This window comes from Prorops nasuta, unplaced genomic scaffold, assembly GCF_024137725.1.
Source record: "Prorops nasuta isolate Cenicafe-Biocafe unplaced genomic scaffold, Cenicafe_Pnas_1.2 PNAS00006, whole genome shotgun sequence".
NCBI lineage: Eukaryota > Metazoa > Arthropoda > Insecta > Hymenoptera > Bethylidae > Prorops > Prorops nasuta.
Window position 1 is genome coordinate 9,909,653 of NW_027116803.1, and position 18,130 is coordinate 9,927,782.

The 18,130-nt window shown below is 34.3% G+C and overlaps 2 protein-coding genes across 9 annotated transcripts in view; both read left to right on the forward strand.

The window, feature by feature from the left end:
• Positions 1 to 18,130, forward strand: part of Pfk (ATP-dependent 6-phosphofructokinase) — a 433,792-nt gene that overhangs the window by 326,395 nt on the left and 89,267 nt on the right. For all 8 annotated transcript variants that reach the window (XR_010822829.1, XR_010822830.1, XR_010822831.1 and 5 more), the window contains exon 13: positions 4,594 to 4,918. Coding sequence is in view for 5 of the 8 variants with exons in the window: in XM_066728950.1 (XP_066585047.1) it covers positions 4,594 to 4,918 (325 nt within the window). In the remaining 3 variants the exon portion in view is untranslated. The remainder of the gene's footprint in view (positions 1 to 4,593; positions 4,919 to 18,130) is intronic.
• Positions 720 to 2,460, forward strand: LOC136774442 (uncharacterized). Its single transcript, XM_066728745.1, is given in 4 exon segments — positions 720 to 918; positions 1,000 to 1,043; positions 1,045 to 1,321; positions 1,385 to 2,460. Coding segments are annotated over 4 exon segments (1,596 nt in total).

Here is an 18,130-nt window from a genome sequence, read left to right on the forward strand (position 1 = left end):
CGAAGACGAAATTTATCTTTGTACATATCATTATAACAAGTATTTATTTTTTCTTGCGATTTGAATAATTATTTAATAATAATAATGAATGTTGGCGCTTTTAAAAAATGCTGCAATCCTTTACTTTTGGAGCATCATAAAGTTCGGAATAAGGGTCTACGACCACCATCTGCAACTATTAAAGAAAGGTGGAATTTAAGTAACATGGATTATTTATGTACCCAATGTAGGAAAAAAATTAAAAGCTTGAAGGCTTCACCTAACACTATTGTGGCAAAAAGTAATAAGTGCGTCAAAATTATTAGTGAAACTGAAAATGTTGACCATACCGAAGAAAATAAGTTACTCTCTCCAATTTCAATTGGTATTATTGGTTAATTTATTTATGGTTATTGATTAATTTTATTTGAATGCAAAAATATTAATGTTAACATATGAAATATTATGAAATATCACTAATATTTTTTTAGAATCAGGATCCTCTGATGACATATTAGAAGCTCAACTTAGTACTTGTTCTCAAATCAGTCTAAACAGAGAGCTTCTCCCATAATAAATAGAGCTTTTCTGTTGCTAAAAGAGTCTCCAGTACATAAAAAGAAAATTAACAATATTTCGTATTTGAAAGCAAAACTTGAAAATGTAAACAATCATTTGAAAGATACATTAGGCATTGTTACGAATTCTGAAGATGAAACTACTTCGAAAGACTTAAGGATATGATTGATGATTTAAGAACAAAGTTCAATGATGAACATACTAGTCAAGACGGAAAAGTACAAATTTTGACTTTACTACCGAAAAGTTGGAGCATTGCAACAATTGCTGAAATTTTTGGAGCATCGAAGCATATGGTAATATTAGCTAAATCACTTAAAAACAAAAAGGGAATATTATCTAAACCTGGATTAAAAATAGGTAATTGCACTTTTCATATAAAATATCGGTTCATATAAATGTATAACTGACAATATTATAACTAATTATTTTTACTCGTAGTTCTACCCTTATCTAATGAAATAAAGTCAGCTGTATTAGATTTTGTATATAGATGATGAAACAAGCGTGAATTTGCCAGGTATGAATGATGTTGTTTCTGTTCGCAATGACCATGGTAAACGTGTGCATTTACAAAAAAGGCTAATTCTCTCTAATTTAAAAGAGCTGTATAAATTTTTCAAAAAGCGATATCCTGATTATAAAATCGGTTTTTCAAAATTTGCAACTTTACGCCCTCAACAGTGTGTACTTGTTCGTTCAAGTGGAACACATACGATATACGTTTGTTCAGTACATCAAAACGTAAAACTTATGATGATAGGCAAGCATAGTTTTATCATTAATTTCATGTTGTTAATTATAATACTTACAATTTTTTTTACAGGAAGTAATTTACCTATTTTAACAAAAGATCTGTTGGCACCTTTACGGCAATATAATGATTGCATTAAAATGGTCATCTGCGAAGACCCGCTATTCAATTGTTATTTTGAACGATGCGATAAGTGCCCAGGTATCAAGGTTCTTAGAAGTTTGTTAACTGATATATTTTACAATAATGATATCGACGATATAACATACAAGTACTGGGTTACAAATCCGCGTACAAGCCTAGAAACATTTACGAAAACCTCAACTGATTTTGTGGATAGTTTTTGCGATAACATAAAAAATCTTTTACCTCATGCATTCATAGCAAAGGAACAATCACATTTTTTCAGATCTTTGAAAGAATCTTTAAAATCAAATGAGGTTATCATCGTATGTGATTTCGCAGAGAATTATGAATTTGTAGTTCAAAATGCCGCACCTGGATTCCATTGGAATAATAATCAAGCTACCATATATCCGATTGTTATTTATTTTACTAAAAGTAATGAATTGTTTCATAATAGCCTAGTGACTATTTCTGACTATCTACAACATGTTGCTACTTCCGTGCACCTATTTTCAAAAGTTGCTGTGAATTATATTATTAATAAGATGTTCAAAGGTATGTCTAAAATATTTTATTTTTCTGACGGTGCTCCCCAACAATTTAAAAATTTTAAAAACTTTGCAAATTTGAGTTGTCACGAAGAAGATTTTGGATTAAAGGCGGAATGGCACTTTTTCGCCACAGCTCATGGTAAAGGAGCTTTTGATGGTATTGGCGGTACAGTAAAGAGAATGGCTGCACGAGCAAGTCTGCAGTTACCTTTGGATCGACAAATTACCAATCCTAAAGAACTGTATGAATGGGCTACGAGACCCAATAATTTGAAGAACATATCGATTTTTTTTGTGCCACAAATCGATTATACTGAAGAGAAGAGAAAACTTGAGATCAGATATAGAAGAGCGCAATCAGTCAAGGGTACACAAAAGTTTCATTGCGTCATTCCCATACAGAGAGAAACATTACAATTTAAAAAGTTTTCACGATCCGATATGAGTAAGGTTCACAAGATATTTAAATAATGTTAAATATTTAAGTATATGAATAATAGGTCTTTAATAAATAAAAATGTATGTAATATAACATAGCGTATTTCATTGTCTAAACATCTTTTGAATGGTTTATTCAATTTTGCCATTAATCTAAAATAAATTTTCAATAAATATTTTTATATAATTATAGTGATATAATTAAAAAATCGAAGAATGAAATAGTAAATCTCATGTGCCCATTTTCAAAATCGGTTGACGTTTTTAAAGACTCTAGTAAATTTTAATAAAAAAATTTGGAGAAAATCGATCTGTACATCAAAAAAGTTACAGTGAAATAAATGCCAAAAATCGAAAAATGGCATAATAGTTACCTTCCTACGATTTTTTAATATTTTTTTCTGTAAGTACGTCAAAAACAAAAAAGTTTTAAAAAAATTATTAAAATTGATACATTTTTGAGAAAGTTATAAGGATTTAAAAAACAAGAGGATCAAATTTTTAAAAATTCAGACTTCCTAAATAGCAAACCGAAAAAATTTAGGAAAAAATCTGAAGACATATTTCCCTAAGCACTAATCATAAAAAAAATTTCCCAAAAATTGGAGATCTATAGGCAAATGACCGTCCGATTTGGCATGGAATGCCCCATATATATTTATATATAGACAACAGAGCATGAGATCTCTGGATTACGTGAACCGATTTTGACGTTCAAGGTCTCATTTGAAAGCTTTTATAAAACTTAATTTAGGGAGAGGCCTTGCTAAATTATGGTAATATATCATTCACGGAAAAAATTCAGTTTGAAAATTAGAACGGCCGAACTTACTGTGTATTACACAGTAGTGATCGGCGGTAATGTACTTGCCGTCGAGACACTATCGTGTTTCTTGATATTATACGGTGCAAGTTTTTAAAGGTTTAACCCCCCTATGCGCCTCGCCTAAGAACCTTATATACTTTTTATTTTTATGATATTCGGCGTTTAGGACGGACCCTATTGAAATTTTTAATTGTTCTAGTTAAGTACTAAATATAAGAAAAATCAATAAATTTCTAGTGAATATTTCAGGAATATTAACTCTGAAGAAAATTCTTGGTTAATGTAAACCTATACTAAGTCTAATAACTAAATCACCTTAGAGTATATACGTAAGGAGATATTTATCTTTCCGTAACTATAAGCTATTTAAATTTCTTTCATAGGAATTTCTGAAGCTTCATATAGTTTTGAAGATAAGTGTATATTCGTGCTTCTATGCTCTGGGGCTATTTAAGTGGAGCAATTACCCGCATACAAATTTTGAAGGTTGCACTCAGTTTTTCGAACCCCTACGATATCTTAGGGATAGTATCACCGGGGATGGTACGACATTTGTTGAATCTCAATATTTCGCGAGCTTATTTTGCGATCCTATAATTTTAAAATGCAAAGAAAAACTACAATTTATTTATTTATTTTCATATATTACCTATTATAATTATCGACTTATATGTATTAATAAATTTTAATGCATGACAAATTTCTTCCGCGGTTAGATTCGAAGCTGGAACCGATCACAATCTCGTGTACAGTTTTCCGACGTTTAGTCCATTCATCCACACTTCGATTTTGATTGAAGACAATTTCATGTATACAGAAACAATAGACAAATAAATCGTACAATTTAGGTTAAATAAACGAACCTCTGTCAAACAATTTCTTGGTTAGCCGAATCGACCAAATGTCGGACGGCTGCGCGTGAAATTGAGATCTTTTCCAGCTTCGAGTCCAACCGCGGAAGAAATTTTTGATTCAGTAAAATTTATTAATAAATATAAGTCGATGATTATAATAGATAATATGTGAAAATAAATATATAAAAAAATAATTTTTTTTTTAAATTTTGAAATAATAGTATTGGAAAACAGGCTCGCGAAGTATATTGAGTTTTAACAAATGCCGTACCATCCCCGGTAATACTGTCTCTAAGAAAACGTGAGGGACTCTCAAAACTGATTGCGATTCTCAAAATTTTTACACGGGTATAGATAACAATAGCTTGCTTCAGAATGATGAATAAATACACCTTCATTTGCAATCATTACTGCCATATCTTCTAACATCTGTACCAAAACGTTTTGTTTTTATTGTGGTAATTTATTTGAAGTATTTATTTTTAGATTTGCGACCGCATTCGCCAATCAGCACAAGGTACAAAGCGACGAGTATTCATAATCGAAACAATGGGCGGTTATTGTGGTTACTTAGCAACTGTTGCCGGACTTGCTGGAGGAGCAGACGCAGCATATATATTCGAAGAAAAGTTTAATATTAGAGATTTAAATCAAGACGTAATTGCAATGGCTGCTAAAATGTCTGAAGGCGTCCAACGAGGTCTTATTCTACGAAATGAAAATGCTAATTTGAATTATAATACAGATTTTATGCAGCGTCTCTTTAGTGAAGAAGGAAAAGGCCTGTTTAGCTGTAGAATGAATATTATTGGTACGTATGTTTAAAGTATACACCGGTTAATACATTTAATATTAGGCAAAGCAATGGAGCATTTTTGCATGACATAAATCCTATCAGCAAACGAATGGCCCAGTCGAACGTGAGACTTCCCCTTAATGTTTTAAGTTTTATGTTTTCAACTCTCAACTTTTTTTCATTCGTTTTTTATTAACATTTTTTATGAAAAAATTGTTTTTTTTTTCCTTTTTCGTTAATAACTTGAAACTCGTTGAAACAATATTATTGACGTCATTGGATGAATTGTAGAGTATGGAAAAATGAAGAAAATGAAAACTGGAAAACTTCGATAGGATAATTACAAGTCGAGAAAATTAAGAAAACTGGAAACTTGTTACTTTATTTTAAAAATGAGAACTCTGCGATTTTTTAACATTAAGAACTGAAACTCCTGAAGAAAGTAGGTATTTATGTCTACTTTATGTATGCTGTATTGTTATGTTGTCAATTAATTATTTGTGGCACAATTGCAGCCTGTATTTTCAATGAGCTTTTTGCGGAGCCTTTCCTATCGATTTGGGTATTCATATTTAAATAAATAAAAAAAGATTTGAAAGGAGGTTAAGCGCAAAAAATGTAAATCTCGGTTTTGTGAAAATTGCGACTTATTTGCTGAGCGAGGTTAGTCGCGGTAAGTAGTCAGGGGGGTTCGGCAATTTACACGAACAAAATAATTATTAGATCAGTTTAATGAAAAAAACTATATAACATTTATTTAGAACCACTATTTTATGTATAATTTGTTTATATGTTGTCACGTTGCGTTCCCGTAGCGTTACAAGAGCTGCCACCACACGCTTTGTTAATCTCAAGCGCTAAGTAGGCGGGTCGCGTGCGAACTAGGGAACTATCGACCGATGAGTTATTGATCGATGATCGATAACTTGTCGGCTCTCTATATAGTGTCGGGCGATGGATTTAGAGTGACAACGGCGAAAAAGGAGCAGGCCTTTACTTGCTCCCGCGCGCTGCCCCATCACTCGAAATTTAGATGTCAAAAATGACAGTTCATGCCATTTTGTGTTCCCGTCGGCGATAATAAATTCACGACGTCAACCACAGCCAGAGATGCTAACTCATGGAAATTTGGGGGTATCCCCACCACGTTGTCGCTAGCTAGCACGGACACAGCTATACCGATGCGTGCGTGTCTCGGCTTTCGTCGCTGAAGTTCGGTTAGCTCCGGTGAAGTATGAGTACGAAAGGGAAGGATATACTTTCGTCGGACCTTTCTTTCGCTCTCTATTTCACCTAAGTTTAACCAACGAGCCGGTTAAAACTTTTTTTCCACGATTTCGGCCGGCTCGATGCGTTCGGAAAAAATTTACTTCTTGAAGATTATAATTCATGAAAATTGTTAAATGTGCTACTACAATTTAACAATTATTCTGAAAATTTGTCAAAGATTGTTACATATTAAAAATTATTATAAAAGTGAAAAAACAATAATGTCTTTGTCAATAATTATAAAAAAAAACCTTCCTTATATAGCACGAAATGTTCACAAAAGTTTGACATTTCAAATTCATCAAATTAACTCTGTAAACCTCAATAACAGAAAAATTATACGAAATATATTAGACTGATTAATATACAAAAATGGTTAAAAAATAGGTAAAATCTTGAACAGTCTCTTGCAATATTATTGAACTGATGGCGATTTGCACTTGCAAATATTACAAGTTTCCTAAAATTCATAAATACCCAATAATTCAAAGAGCTGTCCATCTTTCTATACTAAGAGCCAAATAGCTGAAAATATACGGCTGCTCGCATGTTTCTTCGGTTACATTCTAGTAAGGTAAACCCAAGTGAATTAAAGCATGGTATAATAATGCAAAATTAATGACAGGAAATAAAATTGAGATTTAATTCGAAATCGTAAAATAATGTCAAGAAATAGCTAAAACTCACTAATTTGAAACTGGTTTTTTTGCAAAATGTGAGTGTAGGAGTTGCTTCCGCCTTGAAAAGTTTGCAAATTCAGGCATAATTGTTGATAAATAAAATGATTATTGCTCCAGAATAAATTGAAATAAAAAGTTTATTGAAATTCATCATGACAATATTAAATGAAAAAATCTGTCTTTATCACCATACTCAAAACTTAATTACTGAATATGTGAAGCTTCTTGGATTTTTTTTCAGTCATAATCTAGTATGGTAGGTTCAATTGAATAAATAGGGACTGCTAATAATACAAATATAATGTCAGGCTTAAAACATGGTTTCTAATAGTATGCTGTAAAATAATGTCCAAAAGTGGTTCAATTTTACCAATTTCTATTTTGTTTCCTATTAAATTGTAGTGTAAGAGGTGCTTCTACACAGAATATTTTGCAATTTCGGTCATAATTGTTGATAAATAATATGATTATTGCTTCAGAGTAGCTTGTAATTAAAAGCTTCTTGAAATTGACTATTACCCTATGAAATTCAAAAATCTGTCTTTATCTCAATATTGAAAGCCGAGTAATTAAAATCCACAAAAACAAGTTTAATTTATAAAAAAAGATGGCAAGTACATAAATTTTTCTAGCGTAATTAATATAGTAAAATACAATATTTCAAATAAAAAAATAGTGAAATACAAATGTTAAACTAATATATATTTTTACTATAGCAAAATTTAAAATTTCGGAAAAAAAAATAGTAACACAAAAGTTACTTGTCAGGGGCTCGGTGTATGCAATCGTATTAAATAGCCACATTTTGAACTTACGAGAAGCAATGCTTATATTGCAAAAAAGCGATTTGCACATGAACATTACGGGCCCGGCAAGTACGCTTTTTATCTTACTATTTTTTTTTTCAAAATTTTAACTTTTATCATGGTAAAAATATATACTTGCCTAACATTTGGATTTCACTAATTTTTTTAAGTGAAATGTTTTATTTTATTATCTTAATTTCGCTAAACAATTTATATACTTGCCATCATTTTTTACAAGCGAAGCTTGGTTTTTGAGGGTTTTAGTTGCTCGACTCTCATTATTGAGATAAAGACAGAATTTTGAATCTCATAGGGTAATTCTCAATTTCAAGAAGCTTTCATTTACAGGGCACTCTGAAGCAATAATCATATTATTTATCAACAAGTGTACCCGAAATTGCAAAATTATCTATGTGGAAGCGTCTCTTAAGGTTGATTCACACTAAACCGTCAACTGTATGTACTGACACCGACACGTTGATGAGTGCGTAACTTCAAACAATTCTGAAAGCTGTTTGTTGGTACCAACCGACGACCTTCAGATTTTTAACGGTTCGTTTTGGATCGGTTCGTGATGGTTTATGTGCCGATTGCTTACCGACAGCCATGATCATCTGACATATGCATTTATAAGGTTATATACAGTTGAAAGACTATCAATTATGAAAATATCATAATGGATGTATCATCCCGCCATCAAGAATTAATTGTCATTGCTCTTCTGCTGGATGAAGAAGACAATGAGAATATTAAGAAACAAAATGGAAAGCGCAAATGGGTGTATCCGATTTTAGTATCTAGGAAAATTCATGGCGAATATTGGACATTATTTAAAGAATTATTAAATTACGATGAGAAATTTTATAATTACTTTCGAATGTCTCAATCACAATTTTTTCAATTATTAAGGTGGTTCATGCACGACTCTCTAGTCAAATAGAGTTGTAGGTAGTTACTAAATTGAAAATAGTACTTACTTATTCCGGTTATGATAGAAAATCAATTTGTAAAAAATACATAATTTAAGTGTTATTTTTATTCAATTTTACTAATTTTTTTGAAAGAATTATATTAAAAGAAATACGCATATGACTTGAGTAGTTACCACATTTCCATGCAGAATTACACAAGTACAAAATTTTTTAATTTTTCACGAGTAATAATAGGAGATTATTATCGGTAATGTACACATTTTCGGTGATTAAAAAATTGCTTATAATTTAAAATATATTACTACAGTTTTTTATTGCTTTGTGCAGTCATTGTAATACAGCATAAATTTCTTCAGAATGTGTTGATCGCCCATTAGGCTACACGTTAAAAGTGCCAATTTCAAATAATTATTTCTTACTTATATCATCGGTAACATCATTCCAAATTTTAGTAGAATATCCCTCTATGTTTAAATAACGTTTCTTTAAAATTTTAAATAATTCTGAAGAAATTTCACTGACGCTGGAACCACCTTAAATATTAGTTAAGCCTTTATTGCAAAAACAAAATACAAAGATGCGTGAAGCCCTTTCCCCAATGGAAAAACTTATAGTATATTTAAGATAAATATCGTTTATTAATTTTACATTATTATTTACCTAATTAGTCATTATTTGAAGATGATTGAATAGAAGAAGACTGGTGTTGTGAATGTGTTTTCATTTCCAAGTTTGACACAATTGAAAATATTTAGGATTTCTCTATATTTTGATAATATGGTGAAAAATTCTTTACGGTGGAAGCAATACTGGAAAAGAATGAATCTTTTGCAGTTGGCAGTGGAAGTGATAGTGAATTTTCTGCAGTAGTTATAGATCTTTGGGATATTAAGTGTTTCATTAACACCGTTGATGCTGTTTCAATAGGAATGATTCATCTTTCGTTCTCCGTTTTTGAGAAGTATACTTTTTAGATTTCTTTCATGTGGGTTATCGGTGCTAAATTTAATTTGTAAATTATCCATGTCATTCTCTATTGTCTTTATCAATATTTTCTATATCCTTAGGATCATCCTCATTTTCTTCATCAGTAAAAGCAACATTTAAATTGGTACAAGTCTCACGCTCTTACATATGCGGTGTAATGGATTCTTCTACCACGATGGGCTGATCGTGATAGTCATTTCCTATTATCTTCGGCCGTCCTCAGATTCGGTAATTTCAGGGCACCAGTTGATCATGTGGGTGGCTAACAACCCAGCGTTAACATAAGGGCCTTACCCCACCATTCCAACCATATGCATCTCCCAATGAGCTGATTGGTTGTGCATAAAGGACGGTACGGAAGCCTGGTTTGCTCAGTGTGCTAGGTCGTGGAGAGAGGGGAGGATTTTTTACAGGTAGCCCGAGCCTCACGACAATAGACACACTCTCCTCACCCACATACTTACGCATGTGAGGGGAAGTGAGGAGACGAAAACATTATCAAGATCTTTTTCTATAGAGGACTGTCAGGGTGGTGCATCCCCATAATGCCCAAGCCAGCGGTGTCATGCGCGTTGCCATGGACTTAGCAGCGGCACTCGACATGTGGCAGAAACCTACCATACCTGCACAGGTCTCCCCTATGTATCAAGAGACACGGTAGTGTCTCGACGGCAAGTACATAAAAGTAGGTGTATAGACGTGTCTATACCGCCGTCGAGGCACTACCCTCTTATACAGCAAGTTTGGCCGTCTCAATTTTCAAATCGATTTATCTCTGTGAATAATCCATTGTTATTGCTTAAATAAAGATTTTCTTAAAATGGATTTAAAAATGCTTTCATTTGAGCCCACGAACATGAAAATCGGTTCACGCAATCCAGAGATATCATATTGTGTTATCTATATATATGCCGAAATATAACATTTTTCTCCTTCCTCATCTCCTTTTTCAGCCAAAATGTATGTCTCGGGCTGAAGTTGGTCGCTAACGAGATAATAAACTATACCCAACGACCGAACTGTGTTTGTGAACTGTCAAATAAAGTCGATATGATCGATATAATTAATCCGGCGACTATTGTGAATTGTATATTCTAATGTGAGGTTATTTGTATTTTTAATGCAGTGAGGTTATTCATCGTGTTGCGATATTGTATCTATTAATTTTCAAAATGATAAATAAATACAGTGATAGAAGAAGTCGCACGAATTAGATAAGTATAACATTATATTCTTTTATAACACAGGATGTAATTACTTTGTGGTACTGTGTGGTATTTCTTTTTCAGTTTATATTAAGGTAGAACATTTCCATTTTCATTACTGAGGATAGAGCAGACTGTGTTAAATAATCAAAAGGTAACTACATAATTATTTAAACCTTAAAGTAGCTTAGGAATTTGTTATTATATTATTTACATATATTTTCAAATTGATAGAAAAATACTCTTCAATGCTAACAGAAATGTTAACGCTGAACTTTTAAAAAATAGTTAAAACTTTGAGTCCATCAAAATATTTTACTTTTACGCTTGAATCACATTTCATTTTATTACCTGTATTTATTAACTCAGTTATCTGTTAGATTTTTATGGTGAAAATATTTCTTTCTTTATTCAAATCTATTCCTTAAAGAGTCATTGATAAATACAGGTTATAAAATGACATGGGATTCAAACATAAAAGTGAAATACTTTGCTTCACTTAACAGTTTAACTAGTATGGTTGAAGTGCATATAATTTTGTGCAAAAATATTCCATCGAGTACTAACAATTGTCTAACCCTAATGTAATTAATGTCTAACGACTACATTATTAAGAGAAGATGGTAAATAATTGAATATCTGAAAAGATTAAACAAAACTAGTATACTCAATGGTATTATTGAATTTACTAAATTATGTACATTATCATATGGTAAAATATGTATAATTGACGAGTTATGCATACTTTACCATATGGTAATGTATATAATTTAGTAAATTTAATAATTCTATATAGTATACTAGTTTTGCTTATCTTTTTATAGTACAGTATCTGTTTAAAATGTATATAGATAAAAATTAATTGTTTATTTATCTTTAATTCAGGTCATAGTAAAGTACTTTGGTATTATGCAACTACGGAGCTTTGGTTGTGCAATGGAAGCAGCAATTTCAAATGTGGTCAACTGCTGATAACTGGATGTATCTGTTTACTAGTAAAGGAAAAGAGAAGCCAATGGGCTATAGTTTTTCAGTTACAACATATTCCATGATGACACATACACAAAAATGTCCTTGGGAGCCTAACAAACAGTGGAATGGTTGTACGAACAGCAATGGGGTATTATGGTTTTGGATGAAGTGCATATAATTTCTTGCAAAAATATTCCATTGAGTACTAACAATTGTCTAACCTTAATGTAATTTATGTCTAACGGCTACATTATTAAGAGAAGATGGTAAATAATTGAACATCTGAAAAGATTAAAGAAAACTAGTATACCCAATATGGATGAAAAAATGCACGTTTATTCTCAATTGAAACTTAGTCCAAAAATTAATGGTTTCCACTCCATTATGCAGCACCAGAAATCTGACCAGTTTCAACAATGTATAGAGATTAGCGAAATGAACATCTGAGGACTCTGACACAGGAAATGTTATAAGGACGACTCGCCAATGTATCTCCTTTGTCACCTTTGTCAAGAATTAGCAGCATAAATGTGAGAGTAATTGGTGATAAAAAAAATGTGGTATGCAAAACGACAATGTCAGCTTTAATTATATGCTTGATTGTAGTTTATTTAAAGCTTTGCGAATTGCTTGTCCAGTCTTGCCCTAGTATCAACTCAAGTAGTTGATGAAACTAGTGAAGTCTAGCAAGGTCAGATGGTGGTAAAAAGTCAAATGTTGATAAACAGAAAATGTAAATTAATTAAAACATACATTTTACTTAATTATTTTTATGTTGAAAGTATGTTTATTGATTGTGAAAAATGTAATCAAACTTTTATTATAGTGAAACTGAAAATATTAAACAAGTAGCCGGGACATTAATTATGAAGTTCATTTATGCAGAATGCATTATAAATATCAATAAATTCAATGTGTTGACTGTGATATTTTTTCAATATTAATATATATTATTTTATTAGTTAAGCGCTGCTGTATCAAAAAATGAGAAGTGTGGAAATTTTCTTTAGATTCTGTAGAAAAATTAAAAGAATTATTTAATTTTTGAAATATTATACTCTTACAAAACGGTTATGAAATCCCACAAAAAACAGACTTCGCCTGTAAAAAAAGGCGGCAAGTACATAAACCATCTAGCATAAATAATATAGTAAAATTATCCAATTAAAAAAAGTAGTGAAATCCAAATATTAGGCAAGTGTATTTTTTCACCTTAGCAAAAGTTAAATTTTTGAAAAAAAAAAGGAACAAAAAGTTACTTGCCGGGCCCGTGATGTCCATGCATAGTGGGAAATTGAATCGTGTGTGAGATTCAGCTATAGCGTAGTACAGCAAATTTCATATTAAATACAGAGTGAAGTTAGCCGAACCACAGACGATTCTATTTCTCACTGTACATGGACATTACGGGCCCGGCAAGTAGCTTTTTGTTCCTTTTTTTTTTCAAAAATTTAACTTTTGCTAAGGTGAAAAAATACACTTGCCTAATATTTGGATTTCACTACTTTTTTTAATTGGATAATTTTACTATATTATTTATGCTAGATGGTTTATGTACTTGCCGCCTTTTTTTACAGGTGAAGTCTGTTTCTTGTGGGATCGATAATATACAGTGCGTGCCTTATGTAGGGAGCAAGCTCACCTTACGTACACGAACACGCATCAGGGAGCCGGTGTGATTTACGTTTGCCTTGCGCGACGTCCCAGTCCCGACTCACTCTCATATTTCTCCCTCGTCAGGGGACTAGAGAATTCGCCTTTCGCAGGAGTCCCTGTGCCCACTTCTCCTCGTCTCAAGCCATCAAGTTACTTGACACAGCCCTGCCTTGCTTGCTTGGATTTTTGAATGGAGCGCCAGTCTTTTCATCCGGTCTTCTGATGGTCCATAGGGATGTTCGTAGACGGTATTTCCTGTCCACTTGGAAACCTATGCACCGAGTCGGTACTGTAGGGTTTGAAATAACCACTACTAATCATTTGCTTTTCTTTATTAAATTATGGTATTTCGATACGTAGCGAGAGAACCTCGTTACAGCGGTAAAAGAAACGACATTTCGTCTTCAAACTTTCATTTTTTTTATTTTATTAGCTGCTTGTTCACCCCTAGTTATTCTCTTTTTCTTTGTTGCTCGTCTGAAGGAGTCTCGAAGATTGAACCAAGTTTTCTTACATACAGCCTCTACAAATAATAAAACAATATTGCAGAAAATTTATAACAATTAAATGTTTTTAACTTATCATTCTAGGTTTTTAAATTCTGTTGATTCATAAAAAACTATCGCTACTAGCTATTGCTTTGATTGTTCTACAATGCAATTAATCATTTCACAAGTATGCGAAGCTTTTATTAAAAATTTGCTGCCATTTACAATACCATACCCTACACTTGAAAACTGTGAAAATATCGCAAATGAATTGTTACGTACTGGGTAGTCGTGGCCGCCTATCAGTCGAGTTTCGGCTGACATGACACTACAGTCTGGGTCAGTAGAAACGCCGATTGAGCTTTGCGACTCACAGTACAATGAACTAAAATATTACACTCCGAGCGGTAAGAATGTAATGATTTGGCAAGATTCGGGGTGAATGATAGTATGTATTGTGACGCTACTGTCTATCCCGAGGGATAGCGTAAAAGGGGAGGGAGGAGTGATCTCTCATCGATCGCGTTCGCGTTCCAATAGGCGACTTCCTACAAGACCCGGGCGCCTTCGATGTAATATTACTAATACCCGAATATTTTTTTATACAGAGGCGGTTCTAACCCTCGTACGCGAATATAGGGGAGGGGGTGCTAATAACTATAATTCTTCAATTCTAGTTAAATTGTATTTATTATCAATTCCGCACTCAATATTATACAATGTTCGCCGTACACGGTTCTTTTATACTAACGTTAAGTCCCAAATGTGGGCGCGGCCTAAGTCGTGCGAACGCGGCTGAAGCCCTGATGACGTAATAGCTAACCTCGCGCTCGAGCCACTAGTCGGCGTTCGCGGTGGTCCCCCACCGAGTCGCGCGGTACTCGCGTGCCACCGGCGGATTCCTAAGTTAACTACTACGCGACGCTACGCGGATAAGTCCCTATCCCCGTGCGTGCGCGTCACTCGACGGTTAATCGCACTTACTCCGTTTCCGCGTACTCAAACACAACAACGACCCGGATTGTTTACGTTTGGGGAGTCTAAGGTCGCGAGTCCTCACGATGATTATACTAAGTCCGCGGCCTTGGTATCCACTCAAGGGAACGATCCTGTCAACGGTCAACTCACAACGAATATATGTAATCGCGAACACTCGGTTACTTCGCGCTTCTACACAATATGCTTTCGTTATCAGTCCGACGGATTGACCACTCCGCTAGGTTGCCCGCTTACCCGTGACAGGTGAGCAGGGCCAGCGGTTCCCTATAAAACCCGATCGGTGCTACGAGCCCTAGAGTCCTAGCACACCCCGGGACGTCACTGGACTTTAACACTAAACGAATAATCACCCTTACTTCTGCTTTTAAGGGCTGGCTCTCTTCTCTCTCTCTCTTGCCGCTCTCTCTCTCTCTCTCTCTCTCTCTCTCTCCCTCTATTTCTCGCCCTTGACACTGGCCCGAAGGGCTGGTAGGCTCCGCTGTCCGGTATGGGTTCGCGGCAAGGTGGCAGTCGTTGCACTTCCGTTTGCACTTTTCCCTGGTTCGCTGCGGCGGCTGCTGCCTTGCTGCGGCTTATTACGGCGGCGGGGTTATTTCTCAACACTGTTCCTATGAACCTCCAAACTACGTGTGTCGGGGCAGTCCGCGGGAGCAGGTAAGGCCGCCTGTCCCGCCGCTGCCCCGCTACACCCATCGCGCGACAGGAGGAAGCCGACAAGTTATCGATCCCCGATCAATAACTCATCGGTTTATAACTTCCTAGTTCGCATACGACCCGCCTATCTTGCGCTTGAGATTAGCAAAGCGCTAGATGGCAGCTATTGTAACGCTGAGGGAACGCAACGTTACAGTATAAACACACGTTGGAGCAGCAGATTTGACACAAAAACTATGTATTTTCAGGTATTACAATTATACTTACAGTAAACGCTAATTATGCTGCAACAGCATTCGCAGGCTTATTTACTATTCGTCACAACTATTGGAGAGACTAGACTCTCTTATGGTTGTGGATTACTCGCACTAGTTAACTATGATCAGTTCGTAGTAGTTATTGTTATCTTTCAGAACGGTACGTGTTAGGCACGACTGAAAGATGCACACTCGCGATGATTACTATACGATTTGGTTCGGATTGAATATTACTAGACTTAACTACCAGTACACGGCGACTGGGCAAGAGGTTTATTAGAATAAGGTCAAGTACTCTTCTCCCGTGGAACGAACACTAGAGTTACGACCTTGGGACGCGGATAATGCGGCAGCGGCTAAGCTTGCACAGAATAAGACTCAATTCGAGGGTCGCGGAACTCGCAAATATGTAGGAGGTTTAATAGGTCATGTGTTGTCAGTAGCGCCATCATCTTTCGACACATGACAACCAAAAAATCTCCACAACCACGGCCGACGCCCAAGGTTTGACGCATTTCCGGAAAAGAAGTCCAGGCGTCAGCAATGTGCAATACTACCGGTATTGCACATGGACGCGTGCGATCTACTTTGGTTCGGCGAGGTGGCTGACCCCTACGTTACAGAATTTTGGAAATCTTAGAATTTTCCAAACTGTATTCGTGTTTGGATGGGAAGCACGTAGTATCCAAGAGCTTGCAAATAGTGGATCACAATATTTTAATTATAAAGAACATTTTTCATCGTCCTTTTGGCATTGGTAGATGCAAACTATAGATTCATTGCAGCAAACATAAGTGGATTGAGCAGGAATAGCAATGGTGGTATAATTTGCAAATTCTACTTTAGGCAAAGCCCTTGAAAGAAAGAAATGATACATTCTTGAATACAAGATGCTTCCGAATACATAAATCTCTGCACCGTATGTCATTGCTCGCGATGAGGCATTTCCATTGAAGAAAAACTTGTTAAGACAATATCTACGTTCAAATATTCAGGGCGACAAATCGAAAAGAATTTGTAATTATCGATTATCACGAGCCCGCGGAGTATCAAAAAATGCGTTTGGAATACTTAGTCAAAGATTCCAAATATATAATCGACGATTAAAAGTAAGTCAGAAGAATGCGGATAAAATTATAATAGCCACATGCATTTTACATAATTATCTTCGGGAGAATAATTTTGGAACACAACAAGCTATTAGTTATAGTAGTAACAATGCCACTATTCACAGTATACCAGTAAAAGAGGAGAATGCAGCTAATACAGCACTGGCGGTGCGAGCAACATTTAAAGAATTTTTTTTTCACATTTTGGGCGTGCAGTTTGGCAGGACCAAATTAATTAAAATTTTAAAAATAAACATATTTCATTTTAAATGTCTTACATGTGGTTGACTTATTTCTTTTTCCACTTTTTTTCCAAAGACTCTCTATGTATTGTATCATTGTATTTGGAATGACTTGTTACGTACAAAACTAAGTGCAATTTCACTTGTTCTATTAGTTTTTCTTGATCCATTTTTTAAATGAAAGTATTTCTTTTTGTAATACGTTAGTTAAATCAGATTGTCACCAAGCAACTGACATTTTTTTTTTTTTTTATTAACTAAGACAGTTGATGTCTTTATGTTTCGTGGGAAAAATGCATTTACGCATACCCAAGCCTATGATGAAAGTCGGCTAAGGGTTATGTGGGACTCTCCAGACATAACGATAATAAGTATCCCCATGCCTAGAACTACCCACTAAAAAACCCACTAGGAGGATTCAATGTGCCACAGCTGCTTCACTTACGTATTTCGCAGTATCCGTATTGCACCCCTCCGGATATTAGTATCCCTTCTTCGTTTGATTAACCAATTAATCAATTATTTCGTTCGAATTTAAAATTTCCTCGTCTCTAATTTTCATTATTGTTGATATGAATGTTTTTAGGTAATTCCAACCCACACTTGTACTTAGTGCCTGATTAAACAAAGACTTCGCTTCAATCTTACCTTTTATTTTAAAGTAACAAGTCAATACTTCACGTTCAACTATCCATCTATTACATTCTATTAATATATGCTCTGCATCTTCTAATTTATTGCATTCATTACAAAAAGGACTCTTCGCCCTTCCTATTCTCCATCTATATAAGTTAAAAGATCCATGATTGCTTATAAATTGAGTCAAATACTTATTTAAATAACTTATTTTAGCACTATTTATCCAAATTTTAATATCAGGTATTAATTTGTGGGCCCATATTGCTGTTTTATTCTTATTCCAAGAATCTTGCCAGCTTTTAATTGTGTTTTCTCTACTTTCCGTAAATATT